The sequence below is a fragment of the Lepisma saccharinum genome, chromosome 10, assembly GCF_977018435.1.
Source record: "Lepisma saccharinum chromosome 10, izLepSacc3.1, whole genome shotgun sequence".
NCBI lineage: Eukaryota > Metazoa > Arthropoda > Insecta > Zygentoma > Lepismatidae > Lepisma > Lepisma saccharinum.
Genome location: NC_139238.1, coordinates 46627119 through 46652207, shown reverse-complemented (window position 1 = coordinate 46652207; position 25089 = coordinate 46627119). Strand labels below are relative to the sequence as shown.

Here is a 25089-nt window from a genome sequence, read left to right as displayed (position 1 = left end):
TCTGTGCTTGTGTGTATGTACCGAGTGCTCCTTTGCAACCTAAAGTTGTATAATACACATTGATTTTTTGTTAGCAGTTGTATGTTTTGCTTTTTAATGGATCTGTCTTATTTGTTTTAATGAATGGATTTTTTTGAAAGGATGTACAAGGTAATTGAAGCAAATCTTTACACTCTCACAATGCCACAGCTCTGCTAAATTGCAATACAACAATACATGAATAGAAAGGAAACATTTCAAAGGTTCATTCCATCTCATTTGATTCCATTTCTGTAAATATTGAGACATAGGTTGGAATGGCATTTTGTGTAATGGAGGAAAACTGCCATCAGTGTGGTGCAAAAAAAATTTCAGGTACATTTCCATATGACAGATGATGGCCACATTAATTTTTTTAAAACTTTTTTTATGTATTGTAATTCACTGAATAGTTGTACTTTGCACAAGTGGAATTACCGTGAAAGAGTTCTTTCTGTCCACCATTTTCTTTTTGTTTTGTTTTTTAGGGGCTCATCACCATAATTGTGTGAATGGTGCAGAAAGTCATTATGCTTGATAACATGCCCATAATTTTATAGTGTTTTTCCTTTCAGGTGCTGCATTTTTCCATAAGTACTATGCTTACCTGTACAGCTACTGGATGCCTCAAGCCATTCGAGACAAGGTAGATTTTTACATGAACTGCGAAGACATTGCTATGAACTTTTTGGTATCGCACTTGACAAGAAAACCTCCAGTCAAGGTAAATTACTGTAACAGTTTTTTTTTCCATGTGTGTGTGTGTTTGTTTGTCCATTTCAGCTCATTGTATAAGGTATTATGCAATGCTCTTGGTTTTATAAGGAAAAATGCATATTGAGGAGCATAGCAACACAACTTACATATACGAGGGTCACTATTTATATTTTGAGCCTAACAATGAAAAACAGGAATTTGACATTGAAAACTGCTTTATTGTTTTTCGAAGTATTCTCCTTTTTGGTCAATACACTTTTGCATTTGTTCGAACCATTTGTCAAAGCAGTTTTTCCAATCTTCTTGAGACACCTCCATAATATGGTTTTTGAATGCATCAACGGCATCTTCCGCCAACGAAAATCGTTGTCCACGCAATTTATTCTTGACATTCGGGAACAAGAAGAAGTCATTGGGTGCCAAATCAGGACTGTACGGCGGATGACCCATCAATTCGATTTTTTGACTGTTCATAAAGTCGGTTGTTAGACAAGATGTGTGACAGCTGGCATTGTCTTGATGAAGAATGATCCGACGGCGTTTGTTTGTTTTCCGTATTTGACCGAAGACCTCTGGCAAACAAATTGTTGTGTACCATTCAGAGTTGACCGTTCTACGTTCCTCTAAAGGCACACTTGCCACATGACCAGTTTTCCCGAAAAATGTGCTCGATGTGCTTCGAGCGCGAACAACTTTTGTTGGATTGGGTTCATCTTGAAACACCCATACAATCGACTGCTGTTTACGTTCCGGCTCATATGCATATATCCATGATTCATCACCTGTTACAATCTTATATACGTCTTTTGAAGCACCACGATTGTATTTATTGAGCATTTGTTTGCACCAATTGACGCAAGCGTCTTTTTGAGTTTTTGTCAAATTGTGTGGGATCCAACGAGAACATACCTTTCTCACAGCTAAATGATCATGTAATATTTTATATATGCTAGTGCAATTAATGCCTATGGTTGCCTCAATCTCACAGTATGTCACATGACGATCTTGCAGTATTAGTTTTTGCACAGCATCAATGTTTTCTTGAACAACAACTGATTTTGGACGACCTTCGCGAATCTCGTCGGTGAGCGAATGGCGGCCACGATTAAATTCGTTATACCAGCGTTTCACAGTGGCAAAGGATGGGGCTTCATCGCCAAATGTGGAAGTAAGTTGATCGATGCACTCTTGTCTTGATAATCCACGTCGAAAATCGTAAAAAATCATCGCACAAAAATGTTCACGAGTTAATTCCATTTTATTGTTGTCGCGCAATCTCCAAGGCAACATAAACAACACAAATGAAGCTATTGACAAAACATTTGAAGTAGGTTATGGTCAATAATGCCAGACGATTCCGTGCAAACGTCAAATCATGCCTAACTTCAATCAGTGTTGCCAAGGCTCAAAATATAAATAGTGACCCTCGTACAATTATGTAATGGTATTCTATGTCCAGATAGTAAATGCTCGGTTGATGGAGGCGTTGCAAGCAAAATTTCAGATGTTATAAATTGTAAAGTCAAATGTATGACTGAATACACAATTCCCACCTCAAGTTTTTAAAACCAAGATATTCTCTTTTCTGGGAATTGCGTCCCAGTAATATATTTCATAAGAATCTCCATGGGTGGCAGAAAGTAAAATAAATTGTAGCTGTCTGAAAAAACAACTACATCTAAAAGAATATTAACGAGAAGAGATATGCATCGCCAGTGGTGAAACAATTCAAAAACTAACATGATAAGTAAATGATCACCTACCAGTAGAAGTTGTATGTGAGTGGTTAGTGTTATGGCTTCATGTTGTCAAGAATGCATGTCCGAGCCCAATTAGAGAAGGTTTTTTTTTTAGGATCCAATGAGGGTGTTCGAATCTGCATTTAGACATTGAATTTTTTCTTAATTGTTTTACACAGATTCTCGAATAATGGGATGGGGGAAGTGTATACCACATTTTTTTTAATCCATGATTTCACCTGTTCATTTTGAAAAACACCATAAATTTTTCCTTCTTAACAAAGTCTTTTTACACTTGCGGACAAAACACAGAGCTGTCAGATCATACCTACTTTCACTGTGATGATAAATTACATGCATTGATATTTTAAGCTAAAGATGATTTTGAGTTTGTTGACACAAGTTTGCATTGTCACCTACAAATGCGTTTAATTTAATCTATATCTGAAGAGATATTGTTCTGGAATCCTAGAATACGGATGAGTCACGTTTATACTTTTACACAGTATATCGATACTACAAATGTAAATCGAGACGATACTGATTGGTCAAAAAACAATGTGCTAAAGGTAGTCTTCAGAACATTATTTTCACTATTCTTATTTTTAGTTACAGATTTTAGAACACAATTATAATGTTAAGATCTAGGCTACTTCGCTTGCTTAATTGATTGATTGATTGAGTTGATATTTTAAGTCCACTTTATGCATAGTAACTCTAATCAGGACTGGACCTACAGTTTAAAGTGGGATCCGAACCACTATGTGCCTTCACCGGGTCTTGAACTGGACTACTTCGATCGACTTATATAACCTAGTATGTTCTTAGCTACTACACTGAAGTGCCAAAAGTCATGGGATACCTACCTAATAACGAGTGGGACCCCCTTGAGCACGGCGAAGTGCAGCAGTTCGACGTGGCAAGGATGCAACAAGTGGCAGGTAGTCCGCTGGAGGGATGTGCAGCCATGCAGTCTCGATTTCTGTCCACAATTCGGTCATTGTTGCAGGTGGAGGATCCTGGACACGAATAGTCAGTTTGATGACATCCCACATGTGCTCGATAGGGTTCATGTCCAGTGATCTAGGAGGCCAATTCATGCGTTGGAAGTTGCCAGAATGTTCCTCAAACCAGTTGCGCACTATTGCGGTCCGGTGACGTGGTGCATTGTCATCCTGGAAAATCTCATTATTGGCACGGTACATGCAGTCCACAAAGGGTTGGAGATGGTCACCAAGCAGCTGTACATAGCGATGAACGTTCATTGTGTGGTTCACGAGGACCAGAGGACTCAAACCATGCCAGTAAACATGTCCCACACCATGACGGAGCCACCACCAGCTTGCACAGTGCCTTGTTGACAACTTGGGTCCATGGCCTCATGGGGTCTGCATCACACCCGGACCCTACCATCCGCACGCACCAATTGGAAATGTGACTCATCTGACTACACTTTGCCAGTCCTCTAAGGCCCAATGCACTTGTTCCAGAGCAAATGTGCATCGCCGTCGCCGATGGACAGCGGTTAGTAGCGGCACACGTGTCGGTCTTAGGCTACGAAACCATATGGAGACCAAATTCCGTTGCACTGACCTCTGAGACACGTTCCTGTGATGTCCTGCATTGATTCCTGCTGTCAGATCACGCACTGTTGCTTGTCTGTTTGCCTGGACGAGTCTGCCCAAACATTGCCAGTCGCGGTCATTCATCACTCGTGGGTGGCCTCTGCGTTGTCCCTGATGGGTCGTAATGCCTCCAATGCAGTACTCACAGTCCACCCTTGACACTGTGGAGCGAGAAAAGTTCAGTGTCCGGACGACTTCCGAAATCGCATGCCCCATTCGTCTAGCACCAACTATCATCCTGCATTCAAATGCCTATAATTCCGGTCGGGTTGCCATCACCATGGTACACGATGTTTCACTGCACTCACAGAAGTCTACCTGACAACACTGCAACTGCTTTGCTTCGCGACATCGACTGTTTTGCCGCTATGTTACAGCGCCATCAACTAGTTCCCTCACGCTATCCCATGACTTTTGGAACTTCAGTGTATATTTTTTTGTTTTAAAAATCGAAATCTATGTAGTGTAAATTCTATTCAAAACTCAACCAATATGTTTATCAATAACAGCTCGAATTTTTGATGTGGTTGTTAAGAATTTCTACATTAACATCCACTGTTTCTAGATCTTGCATGATATGTAAAGCAAGAACTGAATGTCTCGTTCACATGCATTTCCATATTTTGTAAGAGATTTAATATCAAGTATTTCCTCTCTCAACCATTACATTTTTATTAAAGATAACAGTCGTGCCAAAATGTGTAATTAATTCCATCGTAGGTATATGCTAGTTGGCACTGTACTGTAAACAAAAAAGTTCTGCCTTTGATGAGAAGCAAACCTAGGATCATTGGTATGTTTGGAAGTTATCATACCGACTTGACTGTAATGTCACATTCACAGGGCATTTTATTTGCCCACTTAGGCTTCGTTAGAAAAAATATTGTACAACTTTGTGTGTTATTAGACAAAAAAATTAAGTTTAGGTATTAAAGGAAAGTGCAGGGAAGTGAGAATCATACATACAAAAGCCTGTTTTTGTCTGAGATACAAATCATACACAGGAAGTTAGTTCTCTGCTTCAACATGTAGCCTTCACATGCTTCACCCCTTAGTTCAATCACATGGTTCCACAAACGAAACCTCTGTGCCATGGAGAGGTGAGTAATTTTGTAAGCAAGGGATATGCTTGTATAAAGAGGGGCGGGAGTGGGGAGGTGATCAAGTTCTTTGTTTTTAAAGAACATTTGTATGTAGTTATGGACTGATAAGTGCAGTGATACAAAGTCTATATCTTCTTCGCTCACTACATGCATACAACGCCTAAAACTACACAATTTTTCACGGTATAAAGCAACATAAATCATGTATTATTATAATAGAAACTGAAGGAAAATGGCAAACTGCAAGAAACATCACTTTACGAAATGACAGCTTCACACTGGATTACTAACAATTCCAACATTAATGTTTGCATTTGTGTGTGGATTTAGAAGCAAGATTTATTAGCATAGCTACATCAGTAAACCAATGATGCACTAAGCAAATAATATAGTTCCATCAGTTCCATGCAAACACTAGTTTTAAATAATACACTGTTTATTGTTGTTATCATTACATTTTATTCATGTCATCTGTTTTTAAAAGTAAAAAAAATTGTCATCAAATACACAATAAATATTTCACAGATTTATATTAATTGGCATTCTATTGTTCAAAAAAATTGCTGTAGGGGAGGAGTCGAACCAGGGTCCCTTTGTATGGTAAGTAGGTATCATAATGACTGGACCACACCGTCCTTATCGATCTATTACTTATATGCTCCTACCCATGCGTTGAAACCATATTGCACTATTTTATCTGCTATTTATAGAAAGTATTTCAAACAGAATATTACAATTAAATTGGTGTTATGCATTATGTTTTCTTGTTAACTCTAAATATTGAAAAGTAGGTAATTTAGAATTTGGTCACAGACAGGATAACCCATGTCGTGCATGATTCAACAGTCTACCTACAGAAGACTGCAAGATGAGCATGCGCAGTTCTACGATTGGCAAGCTTTGTAATCTCTGCCTGAGACCACAATTTACACACACAACTCGCAGCAGTATGAGGTCATCCTTGGTTGATTTGCAACGGCTTTCGCAGGAATTTGTATACATGGGTTGTCGTGACTTCTATTTTTTAAAAAGACAATCAACTCATATTTTACCTCACAGTTGGGCCACGAAGAGTTAAGATTTTTACCTATTGCCTCCTGTAGGAAGTAATTAGTATTGGAGAATCTATATGGGAAAACACATCCCAAGTGGTGTCGACAAGTAATTACATTTATCAGAAGAAGAGTTTTCAGATTCTCTCTCTTATGAATGTCCAAAAGCAATAATTGTACTAAATAAAAAAATCGGCTCTACAAGAGATTTGAACCTGCGATCTTCACACAACTGGGCCAGTCCTTTACCACTTTTTCACTTTATAACTCTATTAAATCAAGATGAAATTTTGTCTTAAGAGTCGTCAGCAATCTTGCAAACTTTGTTAACATACCTGCTGTTTCTAACTAGTTTACTTTTACAAACTGGAATAGACTTGAAGTCTGCAACTCAGAACTAGACGTCTGTGTAACTTATTCTCTGCCATCTACTCTTATGTGGCAAATCTCATGTATTGTAAATGCGAAGTGGCATTGTTACATGTTGCAAATAATTTCTCATGCCAACGTTAGTTCCAGATTTGGCCACAGCCACCGAGCATGTACCGAGAAAACTGCACCGTTCTGGCAATATTCGAGTATGCACCTCCTGTCACACATGCAGTTACATTGTTGGCAACCTACAGGGAATTGAACCTAGTTCACCCACATGACACTCAGACACCTACCGACTCGACCACTACCGCTCCTAGTGTGAAATTGATAATTTCCTCAATACAGTATTTCTATAAATAGTCTTTAATCTCATGCTTGTTTGTTTGAGTTAGTTTTTAAGTCTGCTTTTTGCACCAGAAGGCTAATCTGAACTAAAGCTACAGTTTAAAGAGGGATGTGGACCACTTTCACTGGGATCCCTTGATTACATGTAATCTAGTGCAAAATTATGACAGTTTTTTTTTGTGAAAACAAAGGTGTAATTAATATGTGCTATTTATGTAAATTAAATGTCAAAACACACCATTGATATAATTAGTGCAATTTTTAATATCCAAATATTAGTCACGCACTTTATAAGCTGTTCAAGGAATTATGTGTATATGTTTAATGTAAAATGTTAAAATAAATACGGAGAAACTAGTACTCATAGCTTTGAATTTTTGGAAAATTTTCCTTGAAAACTTGGTCTTAGAGTAGCCACTCTGAATATTGCAGATTTAAAACTGAAAACCCTGTGTATACTTTAAAATGTGGTTGTAACTGAAGTGAGAAAAACTAAATCTAATATAACATTTTTATTCTTCAGGTAACTTCTCGTTGGACCTTCAGGTGTCCCGGGTGCCCTGTGTCACTGTCGGAAGATGATACTCATTTTCAAGAGAGGCATAAATGCATAAACTTCTTTACAAAGGTAAGGGAACACTAAGACATGGATTCTCTCTCACTGCTGTGTGCCTGTGAGAAAATTCTGTGAACAAAGCCAGATATGGCAGTACTGAAGAAAAAAAATGTGCAGACAGTGGCAGGTTGGGCATGGGCAGCCAGCTTTTCAGATGAGAGTAATATATATTTTTTCACAGTTGCAATAAAAAATATTATAGGTTGTTTGCTTCCTTAACTCGTAGGCACCTAGATTTTTGCTTACCTACACGGAAAATTCTGTTTGCTTGGAATCAGATCTATGCTAATGCTTGCAATGCAACCTAATGTGTTTTATTTTAATGGGTATAGCTATTTTGATTGATTGATTTGGTGTTTTAAGTCCACTTTGTGCACAGTAAGACCAATCAGGACTCGACCTACAGTTTAAAGTGGTATATGAACTACTATGTTTCTCCACCGGGTATCGAACCTGGGACCCTTTGATTACAAGGCGACGACACCACCACTGCACCATCGGGAAGACGCTAGCTATTTTGATTTTCTGAATTATTAGCACATTCTCCTGTGTAGTAAAAATTATTTGAAGAAAGTGGGCTTGTTGCATAGAGATAGAAAAATGTTCTTTTTCTTGAATCTTTATTACACCAAAACAAGCTTCGCTGAAAACAATGTTAGTAAAAAACACCCTAATAATGTCCTTCAAAAATTTATCATTGTTGTATGGCAGCACCCTGTACAGCCTGTGTATATTTATAATAGGCATTGGACAGTAATCAGTAGCACTATTGATAGGGTGATACATGAAAATAACTGTAAATAAAATGACATCAGTGTAAAAATAGTGAAATTTGATTTGAAAAGTATACTTACTTTACATTTCCTTTCAAATAGCACATTTGTATAGTTTTCAGAGTACAGCAGAACCCCGATTTTACATTCCCCGGTTTTACATTATCCTGCATTATACATTCAATCTTCATGTCCCAATAGAGCAAAATGCTAAAATTTTCATGAATTTTACATTTTCTCACATTTTAACTTCTTTCACCCTGCTCCCCCTGAAAAACGTAAAATTGAGGTTCCACTGTATTAAGTTTACTTCTGTTTAAAGAAGACAATTTTTGACAGCAGAATTAATCAATTTTCCATGATTTTGCATAACACTCAGGATAATTCAGACTTCAGAAATGGTTGTGCCAATAAATCAACTCTTGAATTTCATGTTTTAAAAATATTTTCACAATTTGCATTTCATTTTGTGTTATTTTTGTGCCAAACATGGTAGCAAAACATAACCCACACCTTTAAAAAACATTAAAAATGAATATATTACAGTGTGTTGCCGGTATTTCAATATAGACAGGCATAATATTGGTCTACCAGTGAAATTGCTGATAATTTTTGCAATCCATATTTAAAAAAATAACCTTTAGCTTAGTGCAAAATTCTCCTATTTTATTACTATTTTTATGAATATAAAGATATGATTCAGATATTCTGGTTTTGTAAGGAAAAATTTGAACAGCTGATTATTTTTAATTAAGAGAGTGAATAAACGTTGAACAATTTATATTGGATAAGTAAAGTATTGGTAAATTTTATGTCAGTACCATATTGATATTGGCAAAAATGCAATATTGGTTTATCATTAAGGAATAATACAATTAATTACAATGTATCATAATTGTATATTCCTAATATTTAACCCCAGCATGTAATTCTTACTAGGATTTTTAGATTGTTGTCTTTAACAGTCGCATGGCATCAATAAGTTAATGATTTTTCCTTCCAAAAAAGTGACCAGTAATTGTCAAATGTGAAATGCAGGCTTTTTTTTACAGACTCTTTGTATATTATTATCAGTAATTAAAAGTTTGGCATCCGTATCAATTGCTGACAATGGTATCGGCATCAGAAAGTATTGGTTGAATTTGTAGTATTTTTGCATTGTGGGGAGAGATGGATTTTGTGATTAATGATTATCTCATGTGAAATCATAAATATTTTAAATCAAGATTGCTATGGTGTATTTCAAGTGAACTAGTTTGAATTGTTAGTTTTCAAGTAGCAGTGTTAGTGGCAATCCATAAAAATATCAGTAATGGCATTGGTTCAAAGGGGTATTAGGTCAGCCCTAATTATTTATTATTTCAGTAGTGTTTATGTAGATATAATCTAGTTATTTTCATGCAGCAATAAGAAGGCTCTGCTTAAAAAATTTGGTCTATAGAAGCACTTCTTTATAAAGAAATGGAAGGTAATTATGTACAATAACCAAGCAGGTAAAATATGCTAATCTTTTTCTATTTTATCATTGAATTTTTTGTGCTTCTTTTCAGGTATTTGGATATAATCCTCTGTTGAATACACAATTCAGGGCAGACTCTATACTTTTCAAAACAAGGATTCCACATGATAAGCAGAAATGTTTTAAGTTTATATAATTTATTTCCTGGTAAGTGTAATAACTGTTTTTTTTTTTCCTTTGATCATTTATTTTTTGTATTTTTTCCTTGTTATCACTTCTAAATTCATATATTTTCTTTTTCACTGTCACTTCCCCTGATACATCCACTTTGTTTCTGTTTTTTCCTTGCTGTCACTTCCCTCTATACTTCTGTATGTAGTTATACACAATCTTCTGCAGTGTTATGTTTATATGTAACATAATGCTGTAGAAGGCTTTCAGCTGTGTTCTCCATTTAAAATAAAGCAATATCAGTATTAATATCCAAATATACACCGCTGCATTGCTTATTATCAGAGCTCAGAAGTTGATGAAAAGTCACACCATGTTTTGTGCCTTCATATCACCTCCCTCGATACAAGTATTTTTCTCTTTTGCCTTGCTGTCACTGTTTTTCACCATGCCTGTCAGTTCCCTCTATACAGCTACTTTGTTATTTTGCCTTGCTATCCTTCACCTCCATACATGTACTTTATTATCTTATCTTATCGATTTCCTTCAAGCTCGCAACAAATGGTACCCCTGTCTTTGTTTTCTCCCTGATGTCGACTCCACCGCCTGAAATTCCTGCAACTAACGGTTTCCTCCCTCCCGGTCATCGCCCCCCAAGGCCACCCTTCCTGACCCTCGCTCAAGAGAACGTCAGGTCCTTCTCGTCACCCAAATTAGAGGAGTTGGCGACCACGGTGCTCGAGTCAGCTTTCGATATCTTCCTGGTCACCGAGAGCTGGTCTTTCCGCTAAGCCCTCGCCTCGACCTTCATACCGTGTTACGCAGCAATAAAAAAGGATAGAACAACAAAGGGGTGGGGGTGGCCTAATCTTGTATTACCGTAAAGACCTAAATGTCAAGATCATTCCCTCTTGCAACGAAAATGACGACAAAGTCGAAATGATTAGCGTAACTGTGAAGCTCCAGCATCTAACTCTGGGAATAATTGGTGTGTACAAAGCCCCTAATATATCGTATACAAAATTATCGCGCTTAGAAACCACGATTTCGGAAGTTTTTCCACTCGTTCACAAATTACTTATTTTAGGTGACGTAAATGCAGATTTCCTTTCTCCCCATAAACCAGAAACAGTATACAGGGTTATTCAAAATGATGGATACACTTTCATTCATGTATATTTCCTTGAATATACATTACATATTAATGATATACATACAAGAGAGAGAGGAAAGTCTAAAGTTTACAATCTTACAATAGAGGTTACAGATGTTCAATATGGCCGCCGCCTGCTGCTCAACAAACATCTAAGCGGTAGCCGAACTCATTCCACACACGAAGAAACATCTCTTGTGTAACTGAGTTCACTGCAGCTGTGATACGGTTCTGCAGGTTGCTCAGAGTTTGTGGTAGCGGTGGTACGTACACGGCTTGTTTGACATACCCCCACAGGAAAAAGTCACATGGTGTGAGATCAGGAGATCTCGGTAGCCACGACAGAAGAGCCAGGTCTTCCTTTCCTATGCGACCTATCCATCGGTGAGGAAGGGCTTCATTGAGAAACGGCGTCTCAAAACTCGCCATACAGTTGCTTGAGGTATTCCAAGTTCTCTGCTAGCTGCATTAGTTGACATTCTGCGCACAAAACTGCCTTCAATTCGTCTCACATCCTCCTCTGACACACGCGGTCGGCCCGTGCTTTTTCCTTTGCAGACACATCCAGTTTGCTGAAATTGGTTAAACCAACGGTATATGCTCCTCCAAATTGGTGGTTCTATGCCGAATCGAAGACGGAATGCTCACTGCACTGCTGTTGCCGATTCAGTTTTGCCGAACTCAAGAATGCAGAAAACCTTCTGCTGCACGGTGGCCATCTTACTCGGAACTGAACTGAAGGGTTCTTGGTGGCACGAGCATGCGCACTCGAGTGGTTGGTTACGCAACTGCGCTCTAGCGGTAGTATTAGAAACTTTAGACCTTCTCCTCTCTCTTGTATGTATATTATTCATATTCAATGTATATTCAAGGAAATATACATGAATGAAAGTGTATCCATCATTTTGAATAGCCCTGTATTTACAATCAATAATCGACTCTTTCGGCATGGTTCAGATCATTAACCGACCAACCAGAATAACAGCAACCAACCAATCACTCCTCGATGTGGTAATAACGGATGACCCGGATCTTGTACGCTCATAACGGATGACCCGGATCTTGTACGCTCATTTAACGTAACCGCTCCCGTCGGAACGTCTGACCACTGTCTAGTAAACACGACACTTGCCATCGAAAAACCAAAATTAATCAAATCTCGAAACTTCTCTACCCTCGACAAAGAGATATTCGATAGGGATGCTGCAACAATTGAATGGATGCAAATTGATAGCTTCGACAACATCGATGATAAAGTACACTTCGTTACTCAAAACGTAATAAATCTCTTCGACAAGCATGCGCCCCTTGAAACTAAATTAATAAAATCAAAAAACTCTCCGTGGATATCCGAAAATACAAAACTGCTCATGAAACTCCGTGACAATGCCCTAATAAAATATAAGCGCACAAAATCCCAGGCAAACTGGGACTATTACAAAGAACTGAAAAACTTCACCACCTCGGTCCAACGGCAAGAAAAGAAAGCATATTTTAATCATCACCTCCGCTGCAACAATAACAGCAAAGAGTTGTGGAAAAAAATAAAAACGTGGGGTGTATATAGTAAAAATATGAACAACGAGATACCTTCCAACCTGAGAAATGTAGATTCAATTAACCAACATTTTTGTAGCGTATGCAGCAAAGCGAATGTCTCCGAAGATGCCGTGAACAAAACTCGAGAGTTTTTTGATGGTAACACTTTTAACGAAAGTGCTCAAACTTTCCACCCGCAAGAAATAAACAAAGCCGAAACAATGAAAGCTATAAACGAAATATCATCTAATGCATCTGGTAATGATGGAATATCTATAAAAATGATTAAACTGTTATTACCGCACATCTTACGTCCCCTGACACACATCGTAAATTTCTCATTCCGGACTGGACAATACCCGACCAGCTGGAAGACAGCACATGTTGTTCCGATACCAAAGAAAAAAGTAATAATGTCCCTGAATGACCTTATACCAAAAAGTCTCTTACCTATATTTTCCAAAATCACTGAAAAAATTATTAACAAGCAAACTCGCAAACACGTTAATGACCTAAATCTACTTCCGAAATGTCAATCTGGTTTCCGTCCCTCATACGGCACGGCAACGGCTTTACTTAAAGTAACTGACGATTTATTACGATCAATCGACAAGAGAATGGCAGTAGCGTTAGTATTACTGAATCTCACTAAAGCCTTTGACAGTGTCCATCATGACCTGCTCTTGAGCAAATTAAAATACTACAGGGTGTCCCACGAACAGCGCAACTGGGAATTAAGAGTAGCGTTACTTTGTAACCGAAACCTGTACATACATAAGTCATACACCAAATGTTAGCCCTGTCCAAGTAGATATTTTTAAACATAGAAACAACAAACGGGGTGCAGTGTTGTTCATGCAGTGTTGCCAAATGTAAGTGAAAGTGTAAATTTATTTTTCCACAAAGCATGGAAAATTGCATGTCAAACATTCGTACGGAAATTTGGACGTCAATTTCCACCTTGTGTAGGTGGACTATGTCGCCATCTATAGTTCAGAGAAGAAAACCGATCGTTTTTGCATATAGCCAATCCTGAAATGCCTCGTAAAGGCGTACCGGTCCAAATGGGTGTTTTAAAAAAATTATGAGGTACAGTGGCAACACTGTTGATGTTTGAAGGCAACAAAAGGTGTGTTTAGTGATGGTCTATGACATGGAAATACTGGAAACAGGAAAAAAAGAAAATGAAAATTATGGTAAAAAAAAGTGTTACTTATCTTTCCTTTACTGGACTACTGCGACGTAATTTTCGGACCAAATCTATCCGTTCGAAACAAAACCAAAATCCAGAAAGTCCAAAATTCATGTTTCCGTTTCGTGTACCATATAAGAAAATACGATCATATCCTCCCAACCCTAAACGCAAACAAAATGTTGAACATGACCAGATGCCGAAAATTGCATCTGTGTTGTTTTATTCATAATCTTTTACAAACCAAAACACCTAGAAACCTATTCCAGAAATTAAAATTCAGAAGGGAAATACATGATATCAAAACAAGGGGAAAATCGAAACTTGAACTTCCAAAGCACACACTAGTGCTTTTCGTATCATCATTTACGTATTCATCTGCAAGAGCGTGGAATGAACTTCCTCCTTCCATAACGTCCCTCACTAATCGCAACAAATTCAAAGACAATCTAAAGACTCTATTGTTAAATGAACAATATCTGTGTTCCAGCACTCACGAATAATGGCTCGCATATCTGAACCAACTTCCTAATAACAAGTATTTTCATCTTCATTTTGCTTGTTTACTTTTCCTCTTACATGTTGCCAACCCTTAACAATATTTTGTCCTTTCTCACATATTAAGAACATTTATATGTTTTTTACACATAACATAATATTAATTTGTATTATTCTTAACCATATCACACCAAGCACAATTGTGTCAATTAATTTGTGTATCCTTGTGTATTTGTTTTCAATCTTTTTATTATTATTTTTAGTGTGTAGACGAGCCTTTGTTCTCAATTTTGTATTTGTTCTTTTTGTGTCTTTTTTATGTTTCTCTCTTTCTTCGTTGTTTGTTATTGTACAAACATTTAGTAGGTAGAAAGTATTTAATATGTATATGTATCCATCGGGGTTAGGTGGTAGAACAGCCGCAGGCTGAACCTCGCCCTTTAATAAAGGAAAATTGAATTGAATTGAATTGAATCACATCCATGATACATCTTCTTTGTGTTTGACCTTGCTTTCCTTTTCTTCATTCCTCTACTCTGAAATTTACCTCACCACCACTTTCCTCTATGCATATATGTTTTGCCTTGCTATGACTTCCCATTTCTACTTTGTTTTTTGACTCGCTATGACTTATTTTATTCCATTTACTTTGTTCCTCACCTTCCTATCATTTCCCTCAATACATTTCATTTGTAACTTTGTTTTTCACTGCTATCATTTTCCTCTACACATCTACTTTGTTTTTCACCTTGCTATCATTTTCATCAAATACATCTACAATACGTTTTCACTTTGATATCGCTATCCTCAATACATCTACTTTGTTTTTTACCTTGCTAGTACTTCTGTTAATACATCATCTTTGTTTTTACCTTGCTATCACTTCCTTCAATCCATCTACTTTGTTTCATACCTTGCTATCATTTCCCTCAATACATATACTTTGTTTTTCACCATGATACCACTATCCTCAATACATCTACTTTGTTTTTACCTTGCTATGAGTTCCCTCAATACATCTACCTTGCTTTTCACCTTGCTATCACTTCTGTCAATACATGTACTTTATTTTTACCTTGCTATTGCTTCACTCAATACATCTACTTTGTTTTCACATTGCAATTATTTCCATCAAATATGTCTACTTTGTTTTTAACCTTGCTATCACTTTCGTTAATACATCTACTTTGTTTTTTTTACCTTGCTGTCACTTCCCTCAATATATCTACTTTGTTTTCACATTCATATCACCTCCCTCAGTACATCTACTTTGTTTTTCACCTTCATATCACTTACCTCAATACATCTACTTTGTTTTTATCTTGCTTTCACTTCCCTGAATACATCTACTTTGTTTTCACCTTGCTATCACTTCCCTCAATACATCTACTTTGTTTTTATCTTGCTTTCACTTCCCTCAATACATGTACATTGTTTTCACCTTGCTATCGCTTCACTCAATACATCTACTTACTTTGTTTTCTGCCTTCATATCACTTCCATCATACATCTACTTTGTTTTTTACCCCACTATCACTCCGTTCAATACATCTACTTTGCTGTTACCTTGTTATCACTATCCTGAATACATGTACTTTGTTTTTTACCCCACTATCACTTCCCTCAATACATCTACTTTGTTTTTCACCTTGCTATCACTTCCGTCAATACATCTACTTTGTTTTTTACCTTGCTATCACTTCTCTCAATACATCTACTTTGTTTTTGACCTTGCTATCGCTTCATTCAATACATCTACTTTGTTTTTCACATTGCTATTATTTCCTTCAAATATGCCTACTTTGTTTATTAACCTTGATATCACTACCCTTAATTCATGTACTTTGTTTTTACCTTGCTATCACTTCCTCCATACATCTTTGCTTTTTACCTTGATATCACTATCCTCAATACATCTACTTTGTTTTTCACCTTCATTTCACTTCCCTCAATACATCTACTTCATTTTTCACCTTCATATCAGTTCCCTCAATACATCTACTTTGTTTTCACCTTGTTTCACTTCCTTCGATACATCTATTATGTTTTTACCTTGCTTTCACTATCCTCAATACATCTATTTTGATTTGTTACCTTGCTAGCACTTCCCTTAATACATCTACTTTGCTTTTAACCTTCCTTTTAACCTTGCTGTCACTTCCCTCAATACATCTACTTTGTTTTTATCTTGCTTTCATTTCCCTCAATACATGTACATTGTTTTCACCTTGCTATCGCTTCACTCAATACATCTACTTACTTTGTTTTCTGCCTTCATATCACTTCCATAATACATCTACTTTGTTTTTTACCCCACTATCAATCCGATCAATACATCTACTTTGCTGTTACCTTGTTATCACTATCCTGAATACATCTACTTTGTTTTTTACCCCACTATCACTTCCCTCAATACATCTACTTTGTTTTTCACCTTGCTATCACTTCCGTCAATACATCTACTTTGTTTTTTACCTTGCTATCACTTCTCTCAATACATCTACTTTGTTTTTGACCTTGCTATCGCTTCATTCAATACATCTACTTTGTTTTTCACATTGCTATTATTTCCTTCAAATATACCTACTTTGTTTATTAACCTTGATATCACTTCCCTTAATTCATGTACTTTGTTTTTACCTTGCTATCACTTCCTCCATACATCTTTGCTTTTTACCTTGATATCACTATCCTCAATACATCTACTTTGTTTTTCACCTTCATTTCACTTCCCTCAATACATCTACTTCATTTTTCACCTTCATATCAGTTCCCTCAATACATCTACTTTGTTTTCACCTTGTTTCACTTCCTTCGATACATCTATTATGTTTTTACCTTGCTTTCACTATCCTCAATACATCTATTTTGATTTGTTACCTTGCTAGCACTTCCCTTAATACATCTACTTTGCTTTTAACCTTCCTTTTAACCTTGCTGTCACTTCCCTCAATACATCTACTTTGTTTTTATCTTGCTTTCACTTCCCTCAATACATGTACATTGTTTTCACCTTGCTATCGCTTCACTCAATACATCTACTTACTTTGTTTTCTGCCTTCATATCACTTCCATAATACATCTACTTTGTTTTTTACCCCACTATCAATCCGTTCAATACATGTACTTTGCTGTTACCTTGTTATCACTATCCTGAATACATCTACTTTGTTTTTACCCCACTATTACTTCCCTCAATACATCTACTTTGTTTTTCACCTTGCTATCACTTCCGAAAATACATCTACTTTGTTTTTTACCTTGCTATCACTTCTCTCAATACATCTACTTTGTTTTTGACCTTGCTATCGCTTCATTCAATACATCTACTTTGTTTTTCACATTGCTATTATTTCCTTTAAATATACCTACTTTGTTTATTACCCTTGATATCACTTCCCTTAATTCATGTACTTTGTTTTTACCTTGCTATCACTTCCTCCATACATCTTTTCTTTTTACCTTGATATCACTATCCTCCATACATCTACTTTGTTTTTCACCTTCATTTCACTTCCCTCAATACATCTACTTCATTTTTCACCTTCATATCAGTTCCCTCAATACATCTACTTTGTTTTCACCTTGTTTCACTTCCTTCGATACATCTATTATGTTTTTACCCTGCTTTCACTATCCTCAATACATCTATTTTGATTTGTTACCTAGCTAGCACTTCCCTTAATACATCTACTTTGCTTTTAACCTACCTTTTAACCTTGCTGTCACTTCCCTCAATACATCTACTTTGTTTTTATCTTGCTTTCACTTCCCTCAATACATGTACATTGTTTTCACCTTGCTATCGCTTCACTCAATACATCTACTTACTTTGTTTTTTACCCCACTATCACTCCGTTCAATACATCTACTTTGCTGTTACCTTGTTATCACTATCCTGAATACATCTACTTTGTTTTTTACCCCACTATCACTTCCCTCAATACATCTACTTTGTTTTTCACCTTGCTATCACTTCCATCAATACATCTACTTTGTTTTTTACCTTGCTATCACTTCTCTCAATACATCTACTTTGTTTTTGACCTTGCTATCGCTTCATTCAATACATCTACTTTGTTTTTCACATTGCTATTATTTCCTTCAAATATACCTACTTTGTTTATTAACCTTGATATCACTTCCCTTAATTCATATACTTTGTTTTTACCTTGCTATCACTTCCTCCATACATCTTTGCTTTTTACCTTGATATCACTATCCTCAATACATCTACTTTGTTTTTCACCTTCATTTCACTTCCCTCAATACATCTACTTCATTTTTCACCTTCATATCAGTTCCCTCAATACATCTACTTTGTTTTCACCTTGTTTCACTTCCTTCGATACATCTATTATGTTTTTACCTTGCTTTCACTATCCTCAATACATCTATTTTGATTTGTTACCTTGCTAGCACTTCCCTTAATACATCTACTTTGCTTTTAACCTTCCTTTTAACCTTGCTGTCACTTCCCTCAATACATCTACTTTGTTTTTATCTTGCTTTCACTTCCCTCAATACATGTACATTGTTTTCACCTTGCTATCGCTTCACTCAATACATCTACTTACTTTGTTTTCTGCCTTCATATCACTTCCATAATACATCTACTTTGTTTTTTACCCCACTATCAATCCGTTCAATACATGTACTTTGCTGTTACCTTGTTATCACTATCCTGAATACATCTACTTTGTTTTTACCCCACTATTACTTCCCTCAATGCATCTACTTTGTTTTTCACCTTGCTATCACTTCCGTCAATACATCTACTTTGTTTTTTTACCTTGCTATCACTTCTCTCAATACATCTACTTTGTTTTTGACCTTGCTATCGCTTCATTCAATACATCTACTTTGTTTTTCACATTGCTATTATTTCCTTCAAATATACCTACTTTGTTTATTAACCTTGATATCACTTCCCTTAATTCATGTACTTTGTTTTTACCTTGCTATCACTTCCTCCATACATCTTTTCTTTTTACCTTGATATCACTATCCTCAATACATCTACTTTGTTTTTCACCTTCATTTCACTTCCCTCAATACATCTACTTCATTTTTCACCTTCATATCAGTTCCCTCAATACATCTACTTTGTTTTCACCTTGTTTCACTTCCTTTGATACATCTATTATGTTTTTACCTTGCTTTCACTATCCTCAATACATCTATTTTGATTTGTTACCTTGCTAGCACTTCCCTTAATACATCTACTTTGCTTTTAACCTTCCTTTTAACCTTGCTGTCACTTCCCTTAATACATCTTCTTTCTTTTTCATCTTGCTATCACTTCCCTCAATACAGCTACTTTGTTTGTTACCTTGATTCACTTGATTCAATACATCTACTTTGTTTTTACCTTTCTCTCACTATCCTCAATACATCGACTTTGTTTTTCATCTTGCTATAGGTTCCCTCAATATATCTACTTTGTTTTCAAAGTACTTATTGTGCACAAAGTGGACTTAAAACACCAAATCAATCACTCAATCAATACATCTACTTTGTTTTCAACCTTATTATCACTGCCCTCAATACATCAACTTTGTTTTTTACTTTGCTATCACTATCCTCAATACATCTACTTTGTTTTTCACCTTGCTATCACTTCCATCAGTACATCTACTTTGTTTTTCACTTATCTTTCACTATTCTCAATAGATCTACATTGTTTTTAATCTTGATATCATTTCCCTCAATACATCTACTTTGATTTTCACCTTTCTTTCACTTTCTTAAATACATCCACCTTGTTTTTACCTTGCTATCACTATCATATATGCATCTACTTTGTTTTGAACCTTGCTATCATTTTCCTTAAAATGTCTGCTGTGTTTTTACCTTGCAATCAGTTCTCTCAATATATCTACTTTGATTTTATCTGGCTATCACTATCCTCTAGGGATGGGACTGATTAATCGGTACTCTATCGGTATCGGCTGATATAGGCATATCGGTGTATCGGTTTATCGGTAAAATTACCGATTATTTCACCGATCCGATATATCGATTATTATCTGATAATTTAGTGCAAAATTCTGCCATTTTGTTGTAATTTCTATGGGTAATATCCATGCCCTACTTTCTAAAAAGTAATTGACTAAATATGCAACTTCTTTTGCACTGCAGTCACCTTGAAACACACATTGCTTAAAGACGTCAGTGAACCTTTCAGGTTTTTCAAGGACCATTTCTAATCTTATATCGGATCGGTAGAATATCGGTTATCGGTATCGGTAAATTTTATATCGCTACTTTATCGGTATCGGCCAAAATTTCATATCGGCCCATCCCTACTATCCTCAATACATCTACTTTGTTTTTCACCTTATTTTCAGCTAGCCCTCGTGGCAGATTGGTTAGCACATCACGCTACAACATCCATGGTCCCGGGTTCGAATCCTGGCCTGGGCATGGATGTTTGTGAGTGTCCATTCATCATATTGTCACTCATACCCATCTTTGCAAATTAGCCAAAAGTGGCACGTAAAGCAAAGTAAAATAAATTAAATCAATCAATCAAAAGAATCAAACAATCACCTTGCTATCAGTTCCCTCAATACATCTACTTTATTTTTCACCTTGCTATCGTTTCCCTCAATACAAATCTAATTTGTTTTTCCAGCTTGCTATCACTTTCCTCAATACATCTACTTTGTTTTTATCTTGCTTTAACTTCCATCAATACATTTACATTGTTTTTTTACCTTGCTATTATTTGCCTTAATTTCATCATTTTCCATATGTGACAGAATAATTGAATCTTCTTCAGATATCTTGCTGAGATTAATGCTAAGTTAATGTATTTTGTTGGATAGGATGTTTTAATCAGTATCAGCTGATATAGGTATGTCGGTGAAATTGCCAATAGCTTTTACATTGCAGTATTTCTCTAAATATCTAAATATTCTGTGATCTCATACAAAATACTACCATTTTTAATTATATTTTTTAAGACTTTCCTGATGGCATACTGTTAATGGTTTCACCTTGTAATCAAGATATCCTGTGTTCAATATTCATTGGAGGCACATAGTGGTTTTGATCTCACTTTAAGCTGTAAATGTACTGTATAGAAATCTAAGCAAAAAAAATCTGTCTCACGTTCATTTTTTTTTCTAAAATGACTTCATTGATGCTGATATGCCAACACTTGTACAGTAACTTGATTCAATGGGAAGTAAACTTTCGTATGTAGCCATATATACACTCTCTATTTTGTTTCATCATCCACACTAAACTTCTTACCTCCAAGTTCCTCCTTGAGGGTCAAACACATCATAATCACTGATTACAAGATTGGGTAAATATATGGGATGAAGATATCTAAATACAGATGTGTGATTTTCTGATCTTATTGTTGCATGAGCTGCATATAGTCAGGCATTATCATGCTGTAACCACACAAGAACTGAACAGTCCTTAACCAGATTGTAGGTTTCAAGATATTTTAATGCAGATCACAGAATGATTTGATGCTGATACTGAATTCCCTGGACATGTAACGTTCCAGGATTCGGCTGACTGAGTTGTATTGAAAATTTTTGGTTTTACTGAAGAAGTATGCCATGTCTTGCGTAGTCTGTAATTAAAAGTAGTGGCCCAAATGTTCATCACTAATTTATATACTGTGTATTGTGCATTATATGACTGTTTCACAACATCCACATGAGATGCTTTCAGTTTTGGGGTTAGTTGTTGTGGTACCCACCTAAAAGTAGTTTTGTGTGCAGAGTCATAATTTATTAATCAGTAATTAGACATATGCATGTGGTTCTATAACTCTTCAATTAGCTCATTCTAATTATTTTAATATTTATTTTATGTTTTATTATAGCAATTTTATTCGTTGGGGCACACAGTGGTTTGGATCCCACTTTAAACTGTAGGTCCAGTCTCGATTAGCCTTACTGTGCACAAAGTGGACTTAAAACACCAAGTCAACCAACCAACCAGCAATTTTATTAATAATTTATGTGGAGATATGTTTATGTTGCTTATATTTAAGCATGAGATTGAAGCTGTTAGAAAAAATATTTAAATTTATGCAACTCCAACATTGAGACACTTGTCCAATTTTCAAATGAGCCTGGTAATGTTAGACTCAATAAAACTCCCTTGGTAGTTGCGTCATCTCTGCAGCTGACATGTCTTTGATGGAAACGGTTGCACATTGTTTCACAGTGGACAAAAGCATGCAATGATCGGCCATGTATTGCAGCCATGCAGCGATAAATCTCGTGTTGTGACACAACTTCGGTGGTTAAAAATCTCACCACACCACGCTGTTCCTCTTTTGGAGGCTCCACTGTACGATGGACCGATGTTTAACATGCACCAACTGCAGAGTTGTTGTGCCCTGCAGTACTACCAATTGCAGAATGAAAGCACAGGGGCCACGGCTGTGCCCTGCAGTACTACCAATTACAGAATGAAAGCACAGGGGCCACGGCAGCCTGCCCACCTAATATCACGTAACTAGACGAAACCATTTGCTCAAGGGGAAGGTTGGGTCACTCTCAGTTGGCTTGGCCTTATAGCATGAGACTGGCCATTGTGAGATGCCCAGTCAAATTCGACACCACACTTTTAAACTTCCTGTGCCACTTGTATACATGTTGAAGTGGCACGCGTATATGACAATACTGCCTCTTCATCCTCCAATGAATACCTAATAGTTCCTAAAATTCACCAAAAATTTGATAGCTAAAATATTACTTTTGTACATGTTTCAAAGAGGGCAATTACCATCGATGCCGTTTGCTAAAGTCATAATTCACATTGGTGTCTCAAGTAAAGGGGAATATCTCTCTCTACTACTCTGTAATTTTGTATTTTGTTGCCATTGCACATGTTTTTCTTTTGTTGTCTATTTTGTTGTTGGACTTTCGGTGGTGAGGGATAGTATGACTTGCATACTCTTTCTTCTTAAATTCTTGCCGGCCTCCGTGGCAGAGGTAAGAGCCGTGGTAGCTCAGTTGGTAGAGCATCTGGCTACCACACGGAAGGCCCGGGTTCGAATACTGGTACAGATGATGTGGACCAGGAATTTTCCAAGTAATTTCCGTTTCTGCACGGCCCTTGCAAATGTGTACCTGGGGGCAACCCTGGGAGGTAAAGGCAGCTGGTCGTGATTCTAATCACTTCATCCCAACTGAGATCAAGAATGTGTGGAGCTCTATACCTCCACATCACCCCATATTCCTTCATGGCCTGTGTGCACATGCACAGGGGTACCTCCATGGCAGAGTGGTTAGCACAGCACGCTACGGTGCAGGAATCCTGAGTTCCAATCCTAGCTTGGGCATGCATGTTCTTTGTGAGTGTTCCTTCATTAGTTTCATGCTATCATCTCTCACCCTCATCTTCGCAATTAGCCAAAAGTGGCAGAAAAGTGAAGTAAATTAAACCAAATCAATCAATCAGTCTTCTTAACTTCTTCCAGCCATCTCACTGTTACTGTCAGAAGTGCAACTAACATGCCACAGTATGTCATCATGTACAAAAGAAGGGACTGTTATCAAATATGCAATTCTCTTCCATTTTTTCATCTGTATTTTGTCTGTCCTTGCCTGGCAGGATTTGGAAGATTAACTCACGCAATATTTTATCCTGTATTAGAATTCTGCAAGTTACCTATGCATCAGGTATAACATGCCTCCATGTTACAACCTTATATCCGATATCTTAGTGTCTGTACTGTTCCGAAATCTGCCACTGTGCAGTTTTAAAATTATTACTGTGATTGTAAAATGGGGCCTTTCCTTCTAAGACAAAATATATGCAACCTTATGATTTGGTACACACAGGAGATGTACTACATAGAAATGTAAGTGAAAAATTCCAAGTCCACACACTCCATTTCAGTATCACTGAGTGAGACTGCACAGGTAAAACAGTAGAAGGAGAAAATGAGGTGAAAGCATCGCTCTGTTGGTAGTACTGTTGATAAAGTAATGGCACGGTATGCTAGAGACTTGGACAGAGTAGGTCCTGCATTTTTCATTTAATCTTTAGTGGATGGAACCTCGTGTTTCCGTAAAGCCTCTCCAGTCAGGAATGTTTAAAGTGCACACTTTTCAAACTTGCTGCGATGTACAAAAACAAAATCATGGCTTGAAAACTAAATGTCGTTGAGAGATGAAATTGGTTTTAGTTATATTTGGAATGACAGGGCTTTTAGTGTAGGTGAAATATACACATTGTGACTCCCAAATTAGTGTTACAGGAAGAAAAAGAAGAAAACTGATTTTTTTTTTCAAAACATGTGCCCCTGTGTCCTCCACAATCGACTGAAGTAAATGAAAAATGTAGTATGTAGCAGTGATGCATTCCTACAATCATGCAAAGTTTCACTGAAAACAGATTGATACTTTTCTGGGTAAAAAAAACAACAATAAGAATGTATAAGGACAGCAGTGTTGCCAGCTTACGGAAACAATTTTCAGAATTTCACTTTCAGCGTTAGCCCTATGGGCAGTGGATGGACCAAGTTTGGAGCAAAGTACACAAGAGACCACTCTTTAAGGATATGTAATGCCTGTACCACAACTTTGGGGTAAGGGTGGGGGGAAGGGGTGGAAATGTTGCATAATTTCAGAAAATTTTGAACTTCGGGCCTTTGTCCCTGGATCCCCACTAGACCCCTAATTGTCGCACATTGTTGAAGTGTTCTTTTGGTCTTAGTATTGCATGTAAAAGT

The 25089-nt window shown here is 36.8% G+C and overlaps 1 protein-coding gene across 2 annotated transcripts in view; it reads left to right on the top strand.

Annotated features, from left to right (window-relative positions):
- Positions 1-25089, top strand: part of botv (exostosin like glycosyltransferase 3) — a 607246-nt gene that overhangs the window by 116736 nt on the left and 465421 nt on the right. For both annotated transcript variants that reach the window (XR_014442305.1, XM_083129802.1), the window contains exons 12-14: positions 594-742; positions 7498-7602; positions 9914-10029. Coding sequence is in view for 1 of the 2 variants with exons in the window: in XM_083129802.1 (XP_082985928.1) it covers positions 594-742; positions 7498-7602; positions 9914-10018 (359 nt within the window). In the remaining variant the exon portion in view is untranslated. The remainder of the gene's footprint in view (positions 1-593; positions 743-7497; positions 7603-9913; positions 10030-25089) is intronic.